The sequence below is a fragment of the Oncorhynchus mykiss genome, chromosome 5, assembly GCF_013265735.2.
Source record: "Oncorhynchus mykiss isolate Arlee chromosome 5, USDA_OmykA_1.1, whole genome shotgun sequence".
Taxonomy (NCBI): Eukaryota; Metazoa; Chordata; class Actinopteri; order Salmoniformes; family Salmonidae; genus Oncorhynchus; species Oncorhynchus mykiss.
Genome location: NC_048569.1, coordinates 42,168,673 through 42,189,327, shown reverse-complemented (window position 1 = coordinate 42,189,327; position 20,655 = coordinate 42,168,673). Strand labels below are relative to the sequence as shown.

At 44.0% G+C, this 20,655-nt stretch overlaps 1 protein-coding gene across 2 annotated transcripts in view; it reads right to left on the bottom strand.

Moving 5' to 3' along the window:
• Positions 1–966: 966 nt before the first annotated feature.
• The window catches only part of LOC110522946 (A disintegrin and metalloproteinase with thrombospondin motifs 6), a 145,915-nt gene continuing 126,226 nt past the window's right edge, over positions 967–20,655 (bottom strand). For both annotated transcript variants that reach the window (XM_036977579.1, XM_036977580.1), the window contains exons 19-25: positions 20,158–20,321; positions 15,462–15,600; positions 13,027–13,156; positions 10,164–10,368; positions 9,809–9,985; positions 5,247–5,403; positions 967–3,979 (exon numbers count right to left, since the gene is read on the bottom strand). In XM_036977579.1, the coding sequence (XP_036833474.1) occupies positions 3,870–3,979; positions 5,247–5,403; positions 9,809–9,985; positions 10,164–10,368; positions 13,027–13,156; positions 15,462–15,600; positions 20,158–20,321 (1,082 nt within the window). In that variant the 3' untranslated portion in view covers positions 967–3,869. The remainder of the gene's footprint in view (positions 3,980–5,246; positions 5,404–9,808; positions 9,986–10,163; positions 10,369–13,026; positions 13,157–15,461; positions 15,601–20,157; positions 20,322–20,655) is intronic.

Below are 20,655 nucleotides of genomic sequence, written 5' to 3'. Positions count from 1 at the left end.
CAGCCGAACCGGGGTCGCTGGCGTGCATAACGTGTCAGTTGGAGAGCAGCTGTTGAATCCCTCAGCCTGAACCGTCTCACCTTTTTTCCCTCTTTCTGCGAATTGTCTTCTCCTCCTTCTTGTCCTCCTCATCCCTCGCTCGCCTCTGCTCCTCTTCCTCTTGTCCCTTTCCCCCTCTCTCTCCTCCTCGAGGGTAATGTAATCACAGACCCCTGCAGTCGGCCAGCAGGACAGAAGCCTAGCCAGACACACACACAGGCATTTTAAACTTGGGACGCGCACGCTAGACATAACAGCCCGTCTTTCTTTCTGCCTGTGTAACAGGAGGCTGTGGATTATCATGAGGAGCAGGTGTTAATGAGCCAATTGGGGTAGATGGGGTTTATTTAGACTTCATTACTAAGGAGGCCTAGAGAAAGCCTCAGCAGGTCCCAGTCGGGGGGGTGAAGGTACTAGTAGCCAGATCATACAGACTGGAGTTCCACCCCGATTGTAACCAAAGGTGACCTGTATGGGAAATCACACGTGTATCACTACGAAGTAAGGGTGTCTAGGATTGGTTAGCGCAGATCTGTATGCTGTAGCCTTATACTGCAGTGAATAGATGCACTTGTTAGTCGCTATTAACCGGGGGTTCAGTATTCTGGTGTGCTGCCATCAGGTGTTAAGAGCCTCAGGTTCCCAGTACTTGGTGAATGGACTGATCAGTATCAAATTGCATCTGGTGGCCAAAGCTTTTAACAGCCGGAGTTGAAATAGCATACTGCTTGAATCAGGGGTGTTACTACTGGGCCAGAGCAAGAAATGTCAAACTCAGTCCACTAAGCACCTTCAGAATGAAGATCTGTCCACACAATCTTTTAGAGCCTCGGGAAGAGTCGTAGAACGTCCTTAGGAGATTTTCAGACCTTGAAACACAGACACCACACAGGCGGTTTGTTCACACACTTCAGGGAAAAACAGAAGCCATCTTTAACGCAGAGTCTCTTCGGAAGCTGCTCTTTTTATTGTCGTAATGTATCTACGCTAAATCAGTTCGGTGAAGGGGCCCTATTTCACTGCATTTATTTTCCACGAGACTGACGTTATGTTCGCATGCAGTGAAGCAAATGTATGACAAGTGACACATGGCAATAAATTAGCATTTCATTTACAATGTAAAAAAAAAAAATATTAGTAACAGTGTACCAACATTAATACTGAATATAAAATATACGCAACTAATCAAATAATGCTTCTTCTTTTTCATGTCTCTCTTGCCCTTGAAGGTGGTAAAGCAACGCGACATTCATAACGTCCAAGTTCACAGCTATGAGTCCCAGTTGGAATGAGCATCTTCTAGAGTGTCTCTGTCAAGTCAGTCTGTCTCTCTGTCCGTCTGTCGGCTCTGTGTCCCAATGCCAATAAACTGCCTCCGGATTTGACATTGAGACCGCTCTGGAAGAAGCCCCAGCATGTGGAGTTCAATACGTGTCAAATGCTTTCGTTTTCATCGTATCCACTAATGTCCAAACGTCCTGGTTCAATGTGGAGGTGGCTACCAAACATGTAGCAGCAGCAAAACAAAAGTAGCGTAGTCGTCGTATGATTGTGGCAGTCCCCACGTGGTCCGTTGATCGTTTATGACTCCTACATTGTCTTTCCCGATGGTATGGAGGGGTTCCCGTTAAGTCCTACTGGTTTATCCTCCGCAGCATGGCTCCATGTGGGTCTGAGGCCGTCTGGAACCGTGGGTCAGTTCCACACACAGGTGGCAGTAGTCCCTTTTCACAAACCCCCGAACCAACGCCAGCAGCAATGTCACTTGGGTGAGGTTTACATTGGAAGAATGTTTGACACCGCTAGGAATAATACAGGATACAACTGGCTGGAATTCCATGTATAGGGGTCAGGGGTCAGGGGTGAGGGGTGGCGGTGTTGTGTTTGGGTGTGCGAGGTTACTACACGGATACCTCACCATCAATGAAAGTTCCCAGTGTGAGGTAAGAAGAGATCATTTGAAACAAACAACAACATTGCCGGCATTAACAAACATAGATACGGTCTTAGTGTTCATATTGCTCTGAACAGATCCAGCCTATAGTCACTGTATGGTAGTGGGGAGTGAATGCACCCGTTTCTATAGCACCACGGGCCAGGTAGAGGCCAGGTAGAGGCCAGGGAGAATAGCCTGGGGGAGCCCGGGTGAAGCCAGGAAAGGCCTCCCACTTGAAGAGGAAGAGGAAACGAGGAGGCGGCAACGGAAACAAACAGTATTCCACCGGAATAAAAAAGAAAGAAAAGCACCATTGAGTTGCATAATATTCTGTTATTTGCTTTTTGTACTTTCTTCGAAGAGTGGGGGGGGGGTGACAGTATCTGGAGGTAGTCTGTCCGTGGCAGACCGGATCTGCGTGGTCTGGCAACACGTCGTGGTCTGCTGGGAGGGACGTGTGTGCGCGAGTGTGTGTGTGTGCGAGTACTGGCCCTTCACTTAACTCCAGCCACAGTGCTGAAGAGGCTGTGCGTTCTTCCCACGCTGATGAAACCTCGGCCCTACACATACACTGTTATGGAGCTGATACAGAGGTCCTCCGGCTTTGATTACAGTATCGTTCACGAACAGCAACTGTCTCCAATGCCTTTTGATGAGGCTATTTGGAGGTGGAGTACAACCACTACATGATAATAACTACACGATAACAACTACATGATAATAACTACATGATAATAACGATAATGGTAACAACAATAAGGTCCTTCAAAGCCAGTTCACTACTTCATTGACAAACGGTGCAGTTTGCAATATTAGGGACTTTTTCACAAATCCATTATTTTGCCCCAGCAATGGGCCTCCTCCTTAAGGGTTCTGGCACAACGTGAGTGTTGTTTAAGACGAAGGCACCCCTCCTTTTTGGAAGACAGAAAAGAAGAGACGCCAACATATAACAAAAGAATGATCTGACCGTAGCACCCCCCCACCCCCGCCCCCCCACCCCCCCCCCCCCCCCCCCCCCCCGCCCGCGCCCTTGTGTTCAGCTCCTCTGATAACACGGAAGTGGCAATAACTCCAGACACAGCACCTCGTTTTCTGGTTCCAGCACGTAACATTTTTTTTTAGAAACATGCCCTCTGTCATCTCCATCGCCCTCCAGGACTCCACTGACAACACGTGGCATAGTCGCAGACAGATTTAATACAAAACGCTTGAAGGACACTACGGGCGATGACGTCTTGACCAGGAGTTCATTACAGTACTGGTGGGTTTGGTGATGTGGGAGTGTTTAGGTGTAATTTATGGGATATTCACGCACGCCTGTGCACTGGAGCCGACGTCTGTCTGTCTGTCCGTAGAGTACCATTACGACCCCCACCTCCATTTTTAAACTACACTCCTTCCCCCTCTCCCCCCTTCCAGTGGCTACTCCCTACATCCCTGCGGTGCTTCCGCTCGGTGTGACGTGTCCAGCACTTTGGATTCAAAAAACAACAACGGCGACGAACAACGACAACAATCAGACGACAATAAAATAATACAAATAATATTCATTATTATTATTATAATAAAAAATAACATCAGTAACAGTAATCCTCTAAGGTTCCCACTTCACAGAAGTGACGGCAATAAACGTCTGTGTCAGCGTGTCTGCTGAGCAGTGGTTAGGTTTCCACGGTGATGATGGGGTGGGGGGGGGGGTTTGAGGGCGTAGCAGGTGTAACAAACGGGTAAATCCCTCTTTTCTTCTCTTGTCCCAGTGTCTCCTAATCCTCGTTCCTCCTCCTCTTCTACTGGTCTTGCATTTCTTTCACTCTTCCCGTTGTCTGTCTCGCGCTTTCCCCTCCAGCTCCTTCCTTCTCTCTCTCTCTCTCTCTCTCTCTCTCTCAGTGGGTCAGCGTCCTTGGCACGTCTTGCAGCACATCTGTCTGAAGTACGCACGGCCACAGAACTTGAACTTCAGCACCAGTGGGCAATATGCCACTTTGTTTACGTCTTTGCATTCTGGAGAGAAAAATACAAAAGTTAGATAGGAGATAAAGGAAAGAAGAGGATCAAGAGGAGAGGAATGACAACGTCTATGAACCACATGTGTGTGTCTGTCTGTGCGTGTCTGTGTTTATGTGTGTGTGTGTCCATGTTGTAATATTGCTGTTGGATTCAAATTAATTGAATGCATTCCAGACCAGTGGTTCTGCACCGGTCCCAGAGATAATTGTCTGACACCTATTTAGTCAGGTCTTAGCTGTTAGATTTAATATAAGCGGTCCTCCGAGCCTGTCCCTGGTACAATAAGGTCGAGAAACACTGTGGACTATTCCAAGTTTCTCTTGTCTCTTACAACAACCGGCCCTAATAAATCTCCCCTCCGTGTTGCTGTGTAGTGGTACGTTCCAGCTGACGGATGGCCTGCTGTAAGGCTCCCGCCGTTCTCTCCTCCCTGGGAGAGATAGTATGTGTGCTATATGAATAAGTATGGAGGACAAACCACGTCTAGAACTATCTCACTTCACATGAGCACTTTTCTGTTAATCCCGTTGGCCCCGTTTTGTAAAAAGGACTATTATTCGGGCTTTCTAAGCTCTTCCTCTTACCACTATGTGCAAGATCAGCTTCTTTCTCTTCTTTCTTACATCGTATGTATCAATCCAGGTCGGTCTCATTGAGGTAAAACGTATTTTGTAAAAGAGACCTGGTTCTTATGCTCCTTCACAGATGAATAATCATAAGCAACCATTACTGTCTGTCTTGAGTGTGGGCTTGTAGTAGTAGTCCGAGGCTAGGCTAGATGACTCTCTCTCTCTCTCAACCCTTCACAATGTAATAACAACCCCCCCCCCCACCACCACCACCACAGACACAGTTTGGTGGACGAACAGGGCAGAACCTCTAGATGCCTTATCGGGCTGTGGCCTGGGAGGGAGACATGCTCTCACTGCTATCCGTCTCTCTGTCTGTCTGTACGGGGACAATTAGCCTGAAGCTAATCCCATTAGCCGCTAGCGTCTCCACACACCTGCTCAGCGTTTCCATTCATCGGCGTGTTGCCTGGTCCTGTCCCTAGGCATCCTAACACACATCCATCATAGCAGGCAGAGGATAGAGGGTCCAGGCTGCTCTGACCCGCAGCCAGCTCAACCTCAATGGGGAGATGAATGTGGTGTGTTCCGTGTCACCCCACCGTGTTTAGGTCATGCGGCTTGATCGGTGGGTGAGGGCTCCGTGTGTATGTGTGAGTGTGTGTGTGTGGGTGCGTGTGTTCTGTACTCACCGTCACCGTTGGCGATGGGCATGGCGTCACACTTGCTCTCACACTGCTGCATGGCAGTGGGCCTGAGGCCCTCGGGACAGTCACTGGAGGGCTGGCCCGTGTAAGAGAGACACTGCACCGTCCGCATCTGCTGGCCCAGTCCACACTGCGCTGAGCACTGTGGTGAAACACACACACACACATTATCAATCACACTGCGCCAAACACTGGACCACATTATTAACCACATACCGCAGTCAAAAGACACAGAGTTATTCACCCTCAACAAGGCCACACTGTTAAAACTCACACCCATGTGTTATAACCTATAGTGACTGAGTCCTATGCACAGTCAAACAGCCCTTTACTGCTGTCTGGCAGTGTAATGTGGATGGCGTTTATTGAAAATGGGGCACCAGGTAGCCTAGCGGTTAGAGCGTTGGGCCAGTAACCAAAAGGTTACCTCTATGGGCCAAGCTTAGCTTAGCGTAGTCTGAGTGTGCAGATTCCCACTGCCCCTCTCCCCCCCCCCCCCCTGTTGCCTTCTCGGCAGACACTCAGCGAGTCTGACTAATCACTACGGACACAGTAGCTCATCCTATTAAGTCACCGTTAAGAGAAAAGTGAGAGAGAGAGAGAGAGAGAGAGAGAGAGAGAGAGAGAGAGAGAGAAAGAGAGTGTGAGTGAGTGAGTGAGTGAGTGAGTGAGTGAGTGAGTGAGTGAGTGAGTGACAGACAGACAGACAGAGTTGAAAAGCCAAGATAAGTAGAATGGCCTTCCTGAACACACAGAAACATACAGCGCATGCACATGCATAGAAATAGAATGAAATGCATAGAAATAGAGTGAACGTGCAGGGAAATAGAATGAACGTGCAGAGAAATAGAGTGAACGTGCAGAGAAATAGAGTGAACGTGCAGAGAAATAGAGTGAACGTGCAGAGAAATAGAGTGAACGTGCAGAGAAATAGAGTGAACGTGCAGAGAAATAGAATGAACGTGCATAGAAATAGAATGAACGTGCATAGAAATAGAATGAACGTGCATATAAATAGAATGAACGTGTAGAGAAATAGAATGAACGTGCATAGAAATAGAATGAACGTGTAGAGAAATAGAATGAACGTGCATAGAAATAGAATGAACGTGTAGAGAAATAGAATGAACGTGCAGAGAAATAGAATGAACGTGCATAGAAATAGAATGAACGTGCATAGAAATAGAATGAACGTGTAGAGAAATAGAATGAACTTGCATAGAAATAGAATGAACGTGCATAGAAATAGAATGAACGTGTAGAGAAATAGAATGAACGTGCATAGAAATAGAATGAACATGCATAGAAATAGAATGAACGTGCAGAGAAATAGAATGAACGTGCATATAAATAGAATGAACGTGTAGAGAAATAGAATGAACGTGCATAGAAATAGAATGAACATGCATAGAAATAGAATGAACGTGCAGAGAAATAGAATGAACGTGCATATAAATAGAATGAACGTGCATAGAAATAGAATGAACGTGTAGAGAAATAGAATGAACGTGTAGAGAAATAGAATGAACGTGCATAGAAATAGAATGAACGTGCAGAGAAATAGAATGAACGTGCATAGACATAGAATGAACATGTAGAGAAATAGAATGAACGTGCATAGAAATAGAATGAACGTGCATAGAAATAGAATGAATGTGCATAGAAATAGAATGAACGTGCATAGAAATAGAATGAACGTGCAGAGAAATAGAATGAACGTGCATAGACATAGAATGAACATGTAGAGAAATAGAATGAACGTGCATAGAAATAGAATGAACGTGCATAGAAATAGAATGAACGTGCATAGAAATAGAATGAACGTGCATAGAAATAGAATGAACGTGCAGAGAAATAGAATGAACGTGCAGAGAAATAGAATGAACGTGCATAGAAATAGAATGAACGTGCAGAGAAATAGAATGAACGTGCAGAGAAATAGAATGAACGTGCATAGAAATAGAATGAACGTGCAGAGAAATAGAATGAACGTGCATAGACATAGAATGAACATGTAAATAAATAGAGTGAACGTGCATAGACATAGAATGAACGTGCATATAAATAGAGTGAACGTGCATAGAAATAGAATGAACGTGCATAGAAATAGAATGAACGTGTAGAGAAATAGAATGAACATGTAAAGAAATAGAATGAACATGTAAATAAATAGAGTGAACGTGCATAGACATAGAATGAACGTGCATATAAATAGAATGAATGTGCAGAGAAATAGAATGAACGTGCATAGAAATAGAATGAACATGTAAAGAAATAGAATGAACATGTAAAGAAATAGAATGAACATGTAAAGAAATAGAATGAACATGTAAATAAATAGAATGAACATGTAAAGAAATAGAATGAACATGTAAATAAATAGAATGAACATGTAAATAAATAGAATGAATATGTAAAGAAATAGAATGAACATGCAGAGAAATAGAATGAATGTGCAGAGAAATAGAATGAACATGCATAGAAATAGAATGAACATGTAAAGAAATAGAATGAACATGTAAAGAAATAGAATGAACATGTAAATAAATAGAATGAACATGTAAAGAAATAGAATGAACATGCAGAGAAATAGAATGAATGTGCAGAGAAATAGAATGAACGTGTAAATAAATAGAGTGAACGTGTAAATAAATAGAGTGAACGTGCATAGAAATAGAATGAACGTGCAGAGAAATAGAATGAACGTGTAAATAAATAGAGTGAACGTGCATAGAAATAGAATGAACGTGCAGAGAAATAGAATGAACGTGCATAGAAATAGAATGAACATGTAAATAAATAGAATGAACGTGTAAATAAATAGAGTGAACGTGCAGAGAAATAGAATGAACGTGTAAATAAATAGAGTGAACGTGCAGAGAAATAGAATGAACGTGTAAATAAATAGAGTGAACGTGCAGAGAAATAGAATGAACGTGTAAATAAATAGAGTGAACGTGCAGAGAAATAGAATGAACATGTAAAGAAATAGAATGAACATTCGACATGCACAGACGATTATGGGAGGAATGTGACACAGTAGTAATTATTTAATGGGCATCAGTCAGACTGCAGTCAGCTGGTTTACATTAGAACAGAGAGATGGTAGCGACCAGCTATAGACACAAGAGACATGCAGTTAGTTGCATCAGCTGGAAACATCTAGTTAACTACTGTACATCAGCCAGGGTTATCAGTCCAACATAACAATTCTCCTGTCAATGTTATTATCTGTACCGTAGTAGTTCTCTGGGGCAGCAGGTAGCCTAGTGGTTAGAGCGTTGGGCCAGTAACCGTAAAGGTTGCTGGATCGAATCCCCGAGCTGACAAGGTAAACATCTGCCGTTCTACCCCTGAGCAAGGCAGTTAAACCACTGTTCCCTTGGCGCCAAAGACGTAGATGTCAATTATGGTAGCTCCCCGCACCTCTCTGATTCAGAGGGGTTGAGTTGAATGCGGAAGACACGTTTCAGTTGAATGCATTCAGTTGACCAACTGACTAGGTTTCCCCCCTTCCCTTCTCTTACTTGTCTGTAACGAGAGAATTTCTCAGGTTCTGTAGTAGAAGGCTTCTAGCTGTACCTGGATGTTATTTAGGGGCCTAACCAGGTTGTGGTGGACTGTTGTGGTATTAAAGGAACTGTGGGGGGTTAGAGGTCATGGGCTCTGGTCCCAGGTTCTCATAACAACATCACCCGGTGCTCCCACTTCAATCAGCCCATCAAACAACAGGGTTGTTGGGTCTAATATATACCAGTAACACCAGAGCTTTAAGTTTGTTTAGACCAAGGACTTTCTCACGCACTGGCCAAGGAGAGATGTATATACCTCTCTCTCTATCTCTTTCTTTCTCTTTCCCATTGGCCCATTCCTCTCTCCCTCCTCTCATTCCCCCTCCCTCCCCCTCTATAATTACACCTTTCACCCTCTCCTCCTCCTCCTGTCTCTCACCCCTGTCTCTCCTCTCCCTGAGCCATAGAAAGGGCAGCTTGTTGTGAAGGTCGTGCTTCACTCCCCGGTTTCGCTGCCGGAGGCCAAAAGGTCACTGGTTCAAATCCCACTTAAGACCCTCCATTGACGTGGGCCATCTGTCAGGGCCGGCCTGGGCCCTAATAAAGGCAGTCTAATTGGGAGGAGATGACATGTAGGCTGGGATGTGAGGCTCCACAGAGCCTGATCTGAAGGGAGGGTAAGCCTGGTGGCCCGGTGGGCACAGGGGCCAGACACGTGTTGATGGTATGGTTGAGATCTGACTGGGGCCGCAGCACACAGTCCCACACACACACACACGCACGCACGCACAACACAGGCAGACAGACAGGTTGGACCGGCACACGTGATCAGCTCTCTAGGGACCCCAGTTTATGATCAAGCCATAAATTATGTTGGCTGTTCACCAAAACAGGGGATTTGGAGTCTGTTCTTCTTAGAATAGCTTCGTTTACCTGCTTCGTTTACCTTTACCATTGACATCCTGGTCTCAAGACATATTGAAGCAATGAAAAGTGAAAGGAAGCAATGATTTATGAAGGGGGAGCCAATCCTACCTGTCCCCATTCCCCTGGGATCCATCTAGGTGGCGGACAGCGTCCCAGACTACAGCGGGTCCTGACGGGGGGCTTCCTGTGGGAGGGACAGTGGGCGGGCGGGAAGGTCTTGGTCAGGTCGTTGCTCTTACACAGCACAATGCGGTGCTTGAACCCAGGGCCACATTTGGGCGTGCACTGGGAGCAGAAGGAAGAACAGACGAGCTCAATAAAACTATTCACCTTTGACTTTTTTTCTACATGAAACATTTCTAGTTCCCTACTACAACTGCTGCTGTCCCGCAAAGCATTCCCAGGGGACAAAACTGTTTGATTCCCCCCGCTGGGATGTAAAAAGAGGCGGTCCTTCTCCTACCTCTGACCAATCCAGAGTGACCCACCGGGGGGGGCAGGACTGGTTGTTGCAGGCCTCTCGTTCTATTGGTCGGTGCGTCAGACAGTGGCTGTCCTCCAGGGTCTCCTCCTCGGCAGGCCCCATCTTCCTGATGCACAGAACCGTCCGAGTCCGCATCCCGCCGCCACACGTCTTCCCACAGTCCGACCAGTCGCCGATAAACCACCTACAACAGCACGATCACCAACATTAGAACAACGACTGGAACAGAACAACAATGGGACTGTCACTTTAAGAGGACAGTCCCATTGGAACCATATGGGTCAGATGTGTTTTCATATGGCCTCCAGTATTATGCAGTATCACAAATGGGATAATACGCTTCAATTGTATATTCTGGAGGAAATATTTTCTTGTGCACTGCCAAGACTAATTCCCTTTAAGGGCAACACATTTTTCAAACTACACAACATGTTGTCAGAACACAACCGACACAGACATCCAGCGACTGGGAGACGTTACATTCCTGATCCGGCTTACGTCATTCCACAGGAATGTACAGAGAATTAACATTGTCTCCCAACATCTGGGTCTCTCCCTCCCGCCCCCGCCCCCACCCATGCCATGCTGGGTATTCTAAAACAATCATGTTTACACGCTCATGTTGATCCAGTACTCTCCCTGACTGTGGACACTATGTTTGCCTTCCTGATTGGAAAACTGTAGCAGTTCACTTAGATACGGCAACGGGCAACAAGGGCTGTCCGAGAGGAGAGAAGAAAAGGAATCCACTAACAAGCTGAATACTCATAGATAGTGTTTGTTCCTATGTCAACCTGGCCCTTATTAATGGAGTGAGCTGATGAGTTCAAATATAGCTTTCTTGGGCATTGAGTGAAGCCAGGAACGGGCTTCATATCAGTTCATTACAGATGCCCATCTAACCGTAACGACTTATTCATCTACACCCAAATATACACACACATCACTGTTGGCAGACGGCTTCAGCCCATAGGCCAAAAGTATTTCATCTTTTTTTTTTTCTCCAATTGAACATCTGAGACATGATTGAACTCTGTCTGACCGTTTCCTCAGCCCTTGCAGAGAGGCTAAGTGTTTTTGGCCACAACACACACACACGCACACACACACACACACACACACACACACACACACACACACACACACACACACACACACACACACACACACACACACACACACACACACACACACACACACACACACACACACACACACACTCAAGGATGCGTGCGTGCACTCACCACTCACTCACACAGAGACGGACACACGCGCTCGCGCGTACATTATCCCTCGACGGTTCATAGCGTAAGCTAGCCAATACAATTAAACGCAGGTGGTCATTTTCAGCATTTTCATTCTTGGGCATAAAACAAGCTTCGAAAAGAGTTAACATATGAAGTTATAAATCATTGCCGTTTTATTTTAGCATTTTCTTCAAAACACATTTTACAGCTAAGGGACTCCTTGAAGGCAAATTAATATAGCAAGTCGTTATCGTTTTTCTACGAAATAGTCTTAACTGGAGCTTAGGATAGACCTAAACGCTTGTGTAGTCTTCTGAACCCACTTCACCCACTATCGACTATTGGTTGGTCTCTGGTTGTATGTAATAAGTGGTCCAACACCAGTTTTAGTATTTCCTGTGAGCCAAGGTAGCATACAGTACACCCATCCAGCATAGTTTAGCAGGATATCTTTCTTTTCCAAGATGGACATTAGGTTAATAGAGTCTGAGGGTCTTACCTGGGGAGCAGGTACTGTACGTGACCACTGCATTGTATTGCATTCTATTGCAATGCATTGTATTTGATTGCATTGTGTTGTATTGTATTGCATTGTATGGTATTGTATTACATTGTATTATATAGCATTGTATTACATTGTATTGTAATATATTGTATTGTGTTGTATTGTATTGCATTGTATGGTATTGTATTACATTGTATTATATAGCATTGTATTACATTGTATTGTAATATATTGTATTGTGTTGTATTGTATTGCATTGTATGGTATTGTATTACATTGTATTATATAGCATTGTATTACATTGTATTGTAATATATTGTATTGTGTTGTACTGTATTGCATTGTGTTGTATTGTATTACATTGTATTATATAGCATTGTATTACATTGTATTGTAATATATTGTATTGTGTTGTATTGTATTGCATTGTGTTGTATTGTATTACATTGTATTATATAGCATTGTATTACATTGTATTGTAATATATTGTATTGTGTTGTATTGTATTGCATTGTATGGTATTGTATTACATTGTATTATATAGCATTGTATTACATTGTATTGTAATATATTGTATTGTGTTGTATTGTATTGCATTGTATGGTATTGTATTACATTGTATTATATAGCATTGTATTACATTGTATTGTAATATATTGTATTGTGTTGTATTGTATTGCATTGTGTTGTATTGTATTACATTGTATTATATAGCATTGTATTACATTGTATTGTAATATATTGTATTGTGTTGTATTGTATTGCATTGCATTGCATTGTATTGTAATGTATTGTATTGTATTACATTGTATGGTATTGTATTGCATTGTATTGTATTGTATTGCATTGTATTGTAATGTATTGTATTGCATTGTATGGTATTACATTGTATGGTATTGTATTGGATTGTATTACATTGTATGGCATTGTATTGTATTGTGATGTATTGTATTGTATTGAATTGTGAGAGTTTGAGAGTGACTGGTAGTCTTACATACTCTGGGGGGGCAGATACTGTACATGACCACTGTATAGTATTGAATTGAACCGTATTGTCCTGTATTGTAGATGAAAGTCTTACTGTACGTACTCCGGAGGGCACGGTTCAGTGTTGCAGGACCTCTGGTTCTCCGGAGGTTTGTTGTCTGGGTCACAGTAGCTGTTCTGCACCACCGAGTTATCATCCAGACGCTTACACAGCACTTCCTGCTTCTGAGAACCTAACAGAGAAGGGGGAACACGCACAACACCCAGTTATTGTCCAGCCTCTTCCTGTTTGATGCATCACTTCCTGGGAACCCTGACTTGAGAAGGGGAGCAAACACACACACACGACACCCATTTCCCTGATTAACTTTGGATTCCTGAAAATGTAAGAAAATACAGTACGGAAATCACCTTCTTATTCTCCTGCAGATGAACCAGAGTGCAGCAGGCAGCTCCCTACGGTGCAGTGTGTCTGTGTTTGGGTGGAGACTTAAGGGATGGTCTCAGTCTGTGGTAAACCCAGATGTGTAAATGCCTGGTGCCTTACAGGATATGTTGGTAAAAAAAATCACTTTTACGGAGCAGCTCTTTACTTTGACTGCTGGCGCAGAGTCTGAGGACGACCGTATCGCTGTCACCCAACTCTCTCTGTGTGTGTGTGTGTGTGTGTGTGTGTGTGTGTGTGTGTGTGTGTGTGTGTGTGTGTGTGTGTGTGTGTGTGTGTGTGTGTGTGTGTGTGTGTGTGTGTGTGTGTGTGTGTGTATGGGGTCCCATGGGACATATCCTAGGACCTACACCATACTAATCTTGCCCACCAACCGGCTCTTGCTCTGCCAAGGCGTCTGGTTTCCAAGCGCCTCAGAACGGGACTTGACTGGAAGTCTGTGGCAGGAGCGGACGACACAACCGCTGATTTTAATTGGCTGATCTCTCCGTCCATCGTCACTACCTAGCAGAACCCTTAGAACCTCCCCTTTTGGATTTTTGAAGTGCGAGCAGCACACTGACCAAGGAGGTGAGTGGTCCCGGTGATAGACCATTTATGTTGATTGTGCCATCTAATACAGCTGTAGCAGGCTCTCTTCCGCCTCGATTTTAACCGACGCCAAGTCCTCACTTTGTTGCACACTGTTTCCCAGGCTGTATATGCAGTATCAATTGAGCCTGGGGACGAGGTGAACGCCATGTTGGTCTGACTGGTGCAAGGAGATATGCACGTGTGCGTAAGGTGACAGAGAGCGAGTGTGAGTGCGTGCCTGCTTGCTTTCCTTCATATAGTGGCATTTGTATAGTGGTATACACACCCATAGTACAGCTGATATATGGATTGGTGTTAAAGTATCATGCTTGGAGAGGGCAGTGAAGTTGCCTGGATGCCCGAAGGTGTTTTTAAAAGGCTGTGTTAGCACTGGGATGCCTTAACTGAAATGTTACGATTAGCAGCGTCAGCTAAATTCAACGGCTATATGATTTGAAGGCCCACATCCAAAACGTACGGATCTGTTATATTGATTTTGATATGTTGTAAAGTGTTGCTTGGTAGAAGTCCCAAAAGCCAAAATGTCATATACATATTACAATGCTACGGTATAAACATCTATATGATATGATATCTGTAGCTCTTTGCACAGATCTCCTTTCCCAGGAGCTCTATTTTGGGGTCTTTTTCAGTTCTGTGTATGTGTTCTTTGTTCAAATATTGAAGGCATTTAGTGGCCATGCTCGACAGCTGGAGAGGAACAGTATTTATTTCTTCATAAAAGCCCATGGCTTTTGGGGTTAAAATTAGTTGGTTTAGTCATTCTTGAGGCAGTGGTCGACATTTCGCTGTGGTTTCAGAGTGAGGAGGTTTCAGCATGCAGTAGGACAAGGGTTTTCGAGCGGCAGACCGTAGTATCTCTGGCAAGCCAGATTGTATGCTAGCTAGCCCTGGTTAACCCGAAGATATGCAAAGCAGCTCATTCATAGAAATTACACCATATTCATGTGCCTGGTTTAAATATGGAAAACGCATATTAAGTTTGACTTAAAAGCTGAAATTACATTTAGAAAGCAATAAAGTTATGATCCTACAAACCCATGTGAAATTATCATACTGGGTTACCCCACAGTATTCTCCAGTATTTCGATAAGTATTGGTTGGTCCGGACTGGAAAGACACACAAGACACAATGTATCTCATGTTGGAGAAAGCTACTGTTATTGTAAAGAAAACAATAAAAATGTTGACAGTGTGTAACCATATTCCATTACCAGATAGCTAGAACAGCACTTTTAAAAAGCCATAGATCTCTGACACCTAAACCCATGCTCCCCACAGTCTCCATATTTACAGTATTGTGTTCCGTAGGGCACAATGTTGAACATAGCCATAGTGTTTTGCAACAGAAAGCAAAAAATGTGCTTCTTTATTGGACTGGGAGCATTGGATAACTTCAAGTACCCCGTTTCAAAATGTTTTCTCTTGTTTGGTGCCAAATGAACAGGACCAGGTCAGAGCCATATATGGGCATGTGGTTGGTTGTTGCAGTTGCATACCTCCAGCACAGGTGGCGGAGCAGTCGGACCAGGCCAGATGGTGCCAGGAGAAGCCCACCTCATTGTCCCCACTTCCTGTCCTCTGGATGGGAACGTTAAACTTATAACGGATTCCCATGTTCTGCTCCTGGAGAAGAACCTGGAAGTGAGAGGAAGACATGGTTTGATTTATCACATTTGCAGCGTTGGCTTCAGTTCCATATGAATTCATTTTAAGTGCAGGTCCTGAATTGAAATCATCCGAAATGAAACAACTATTTTGCTTTGTGTTTTTTTTTTTTTTGTGCTTTTTCAAAATATTTTTCGTTAAATGTCTGCTCAGCCCACATGCCCACACCACTCTATATATGTAATGTATACAATAACTATGTATTAATACTATGATCCTCCCATTCTATGGAATGCCCACCGCCCTCATATGTCATGTCAGCTAATATGTTTTACTAGACGGAACAGAGAAGGTTAACTTTGATTCTATACAAGTATAGAAAATTCCAACTTATCACATGGAATGTGCAAGGTCTACATGATGGGGAGGGAAAAGCATTTGGTTCTCAAACAGAATGTCAGCCGACGTGGTTACATTGAAAAATAGGAGAAATGTAACATTTAAAGAGGAGCTGGGTTGGAGAGTCATATGCTGCCACCAACTGTAGTAAAAGCAGAGGTGTAGGCATCCTGATAAATAAGAATACACCATTTCCCCTTATATCCAAGCACATGGACCAAGAAGGCTGTTTTCTACCTTACATGGTGAAAAATACACATTGAGTTCAATGTATTGTGCATTCGGAAAGTATTCAGACCCCTTGACTTCTTCCACATTTTGTTACGTTACAGCCTTATTCTGAAATGGATTCAATGTGTTTTCCCCCTCATCAATCTACACTCAATACCCCATTACATTTTTAGCAAATGTATAAAAAATAAACAACTGAAATATCACATTTATATAAGTATTCAGACCCTTTACTCAGTACTTTGTTGAAGCACCTTTGGCATAAATTACAGCCTCGAGTCTTCTTGTGTATGACGCTACAAACTTGGCACACCTGTATTTGGCGAGTTTCTCCTATTCTTCTCTGCAGATCCTCTCAAGCTTCGTTAGGTTGGATGGGGAGCGTTGCTGCACAGCTATTTTCAGGTCCCTCCAGAGATGTTCGATCGGGTTCAAGTCCGGGCTTTGGCTGGGCCACTCAAGGACACTCAGAGACATTCAGAGACTTATCCCGAAGCCACTCCTGCGTTGTCTTGGCTGTGTGCTTAGGGTTGTTGTCCTGTTGGAAGGTGAACCTTCACCCCAGTCTGAGGTCTGGAGCAGGTTTTCATCAAGGATCTTTCTGTACTTTGCTCCGTTCATCTTTTCCTCGATCCTGACTAGTCTCCCAGTTCCTGCTGCTGAAAAACATCCCCACAGCATGATGCTGCCACCATGCTGGGATGGTGCCAGGTTTCCTCCAGATGTGGCATTCAGGCCAAATAGTTAAATCTTGGTTTCATCAGACCAGAGAATCTTGTTCTCATGGTCTGAGAGTCGTGCCTTTTGGCAAACTCCAAGCAGGAGTGGCTTCCGTCTGGCCACTCTACCATAAAGGCCTGATTTGTGGAGTGCTGCAGAGATGGTTGTCCTTCGGGAAGGTTCTCCCATTTCCACTGAGGAACTCAAGAGTTCTGTCAGCGTGACCATCAGGTTCTTGGTAATTTCCCTGAACAAGGCCCTTCTCCCCTGATTGCTCAGTTTGGCTGGGGGGCCAGCTCTAGGAAGAGCCTTGGTGGTTCCAAAGTTCTTCCATTTAAGAATGATGGAGGCCACTGTGTTCTTTGGGGACCTTCAATGCTCCAGACTTGTTTTGGTACCCTTCCCCATATCTGTGCCTCGACACAATCCTGTCTCGGAGCTCTACGGACAATTCCTTCGACCTCATGGGTTGGTTTTTGCTCTGACATGCACTTTCAACTGTGGGACCTTATATAGACAGGTGTGTGCCTTTCCTAATTATGCCCAATCAATTTAATTTACCACAGGTGGACTCCAATTAAGTTGTAAAAACATCTCAAGGATGATCAATGGAAACAGGATGCACCTGAGATCAATTTAGAGTCTCATAGCAAAGGGTCTGAATACTTAAATACGTAAATAAGGTATTTCAGTTTTTATTCTTCATAAATTAGCAAAGAAAATTCTAAAAAACTGTTTTCACTTAGTCATTATAGGGCATTGTGTTTAGATTGATGAGAAAAAAAGTTTAATCTTATCATTTTTAGAATAAGGCTGTAACGTCACAAAATGTGGAAAAAGGGAAGGGGTCTGAATAGTTTCCGAATGCACCGTATATCCCACCAGGGGAAAGTGGTGTTTTTACCTATATTAGATAAAGAAACCATTATTTAGCAGGTGACCTAAATTATACATTCGATAAGATTGACAGATGTGGTAATAAAAAAATTCACATTTAGGCTGAAAATGTAAATGATTTACAGGACACCTAGAGAGTATTATTAACTACGAAATATACTATTTTTTTCTTTCTCAAAGTAAGAAATGCTATTCAAGAATTGACTGCATTATTTTCTATTTACTGGATTTAAAAATGAATGATATAGTGATATCAGATCGTTCTCCAGTATCATAATCCACTTGGCGACAGAATTTGGAGAATAAACAGAGCGCATCCATTACAAATGTTGACCTACAGTGTCTTTAGAAAGTATTCACACCCCTTGACAGCCCATTTTGTTGGGTTACAAGGTAGGATATAAATGGATTTAATTGTAAATTTGTCAACGATCTACACAAAATTACACAGGTGCACCTTGTGCTGGGGGACAATAAAAGTCCACTCTAAAATGTTGCAGTCTTTTCAGACAACACAATGCCACAGATGTCTCAAGTTTTAGGGGAATCTTGCAATTGGCATGCTGACTGCAGGAATGCCCAACAGAGCTGTTGCCAGAGAATTTAATGTTAATTTCTCTACCATAAACTGCCTGCAACATCATTTTACAGAATTTGGCAGTATGTCCAACCGGCCTCACAACCGCTTGCTGATGTCACTGTAGTGAACAGAGTGCCCCATGGTGGCAGGGGGGTAATGGTATGGGGCAGGCATAAGCTATGGACAACGAACACAACTGCATTTTATCGATGGCAAATTGAACGCACAGAGATAACGTGACGAGATCCTGAGGCCCATTGTTGTGCCATTCCTCCGCCGCCATCACCTCATGTTTCAGCATGATAATGCACTGCCCCATGTCGCAAGGATCTATACACAATTCCTGGAAGCTGAACATTTCCCAGTTCTTCCATGGCCTGCATACTCACCAGACACATATGACAGTGTGTTGCAGTTCCCGCCAATATCCAGCAACTTCACACAACCATTGCAGAGGAGTGGGACAACATTCTACAGGCCACAATCAACAGCCTGATCAACTCTATACGAAGGAAATGTGTCGCGCTGCATGAGGCAAATGGTGGTCACACCAGACACTGACTGGTTTTCTGATCCACACTGGTTTTCTGATCCACGCATATCTGTATTCCCAGTCATGTGAAATCCATAGATTACGGCCTAATGTTGCGTTTATATTTTTGCTCAGTATAATAATGACTCAATAATCCATGCTTTCTGGGAATGCTATAAACTGTCTGTCAGAAGTATTACAATGTAAACATACTTTTACCGCGTCTGCCTGCATATTTCAAGACAGGGCAAATGGGGCCGTAGTGAGATACCCGATGGGTTGAGCGATTCTCTTCTCATCACTCATCTTGAAAAAAACGTGGAAATGTCAATCTGCCATCATTAACACAATGTAAAAAAATCTAATGATTCATTATTGAAATATAGAATAAGTCCCCAGTAAAGAGTTGTTACGTGTTCCTCTTACTGTACAGTACGGCAGCGGAGAGTCTAATCATCCAATGAGCACTGTGTTTATGTTAGTGTACTTGGTGCAGTATTTGATGCAGTATTTGGTGCAAGGGAACATAGGAATGATACCGTTTTTCAGTTGCCACAATGGAATGGCCTGTGGTGGGATGGACAGCTCTGTTTATTCCTAACCCTAACCAGGTTAACCCCAGCCCTATTCCAGTGGTGCTGTGGGGTCTGGTATTTCCACTATTCATGTCCAGGCAAAAGCCACTGCGGTCCTGAGGGCCATGGAGTGGGACGGCTTAAAGAAACATAAACGCAGACACACACACACAGACATCCAGGCATTACACCGACATACACCCGTGCACATACACGCGCAGGTTTTCACAAGCCAGAACACGCTCGCAAACATAAACACACACCCTCACCAAAACACATGTCCACTTGCATTTGAATTGAGCCAGAAATGGCTTTTTCAATATCTACGTTGCTGTATATACTGTAGTAAACCCCGAACCAGCACAGTCTTACTGGCCTGAAGGTCAGCTAAGGATTGCTGGGAGCAGCTGTTGTGCTTCATGTCGATTCAAACGAGTAACATCTGAAGGTTGTCTTTGTTAAATTCCCTTTTTCATGGAATCCCCCCCCCCCCCCCCCCCCCCAACCCCACCCCCCAAATTGACTAAGGACACCCGGTGGGCTGAAAGATGCATGAAAAAGCCCTTTTTGTGTTTGATCCTCTTACTATGTCGAAGACAAACCCCTCCCACATTGTTTACTCAACACACAACAAAACAGTCAAATGTGGTTACCATGACGACTAGGTTGTCCGTGGTGGCCCCCAGGGCCTCTAGCGACTCAGGTTCGTCAAGTGGCCTCTTGTAGTGGAACGCTGTCCCTGCGATGTCAAACTTCCTGGGCCAGTCGATGGTCCACGCTCCGTTGATGAAGTAGTCATCTCCCTCTGACTTCAACGCTACAAGAAAGGCACCGATAGAAGAAGGTTTCTAGTTGGATTTGTACCCACGGCACCGTGATAGCCCACTGAGATAAAGCCTAGGTAGGAGGAATGAGCTGGCGTTGCTAAGACACATTTTCAGCTCTCAGGCAGGGTTGAGTCTAGTTCACTGAACCCCCTACAGCTAAAATAGCAGCCTGTTAAAATGCTGACAAGAGTGGTGAGCCAAAGACTACCCAGGAACGGTAGCCAAGACAACAGGTGGTGGCAGTGTTTTGGTGTGATGTCATCACCATCATTCATCATCAACACCGGCGTCCTCTCCTGATGTCATTGGCAAATTTATTTTCCT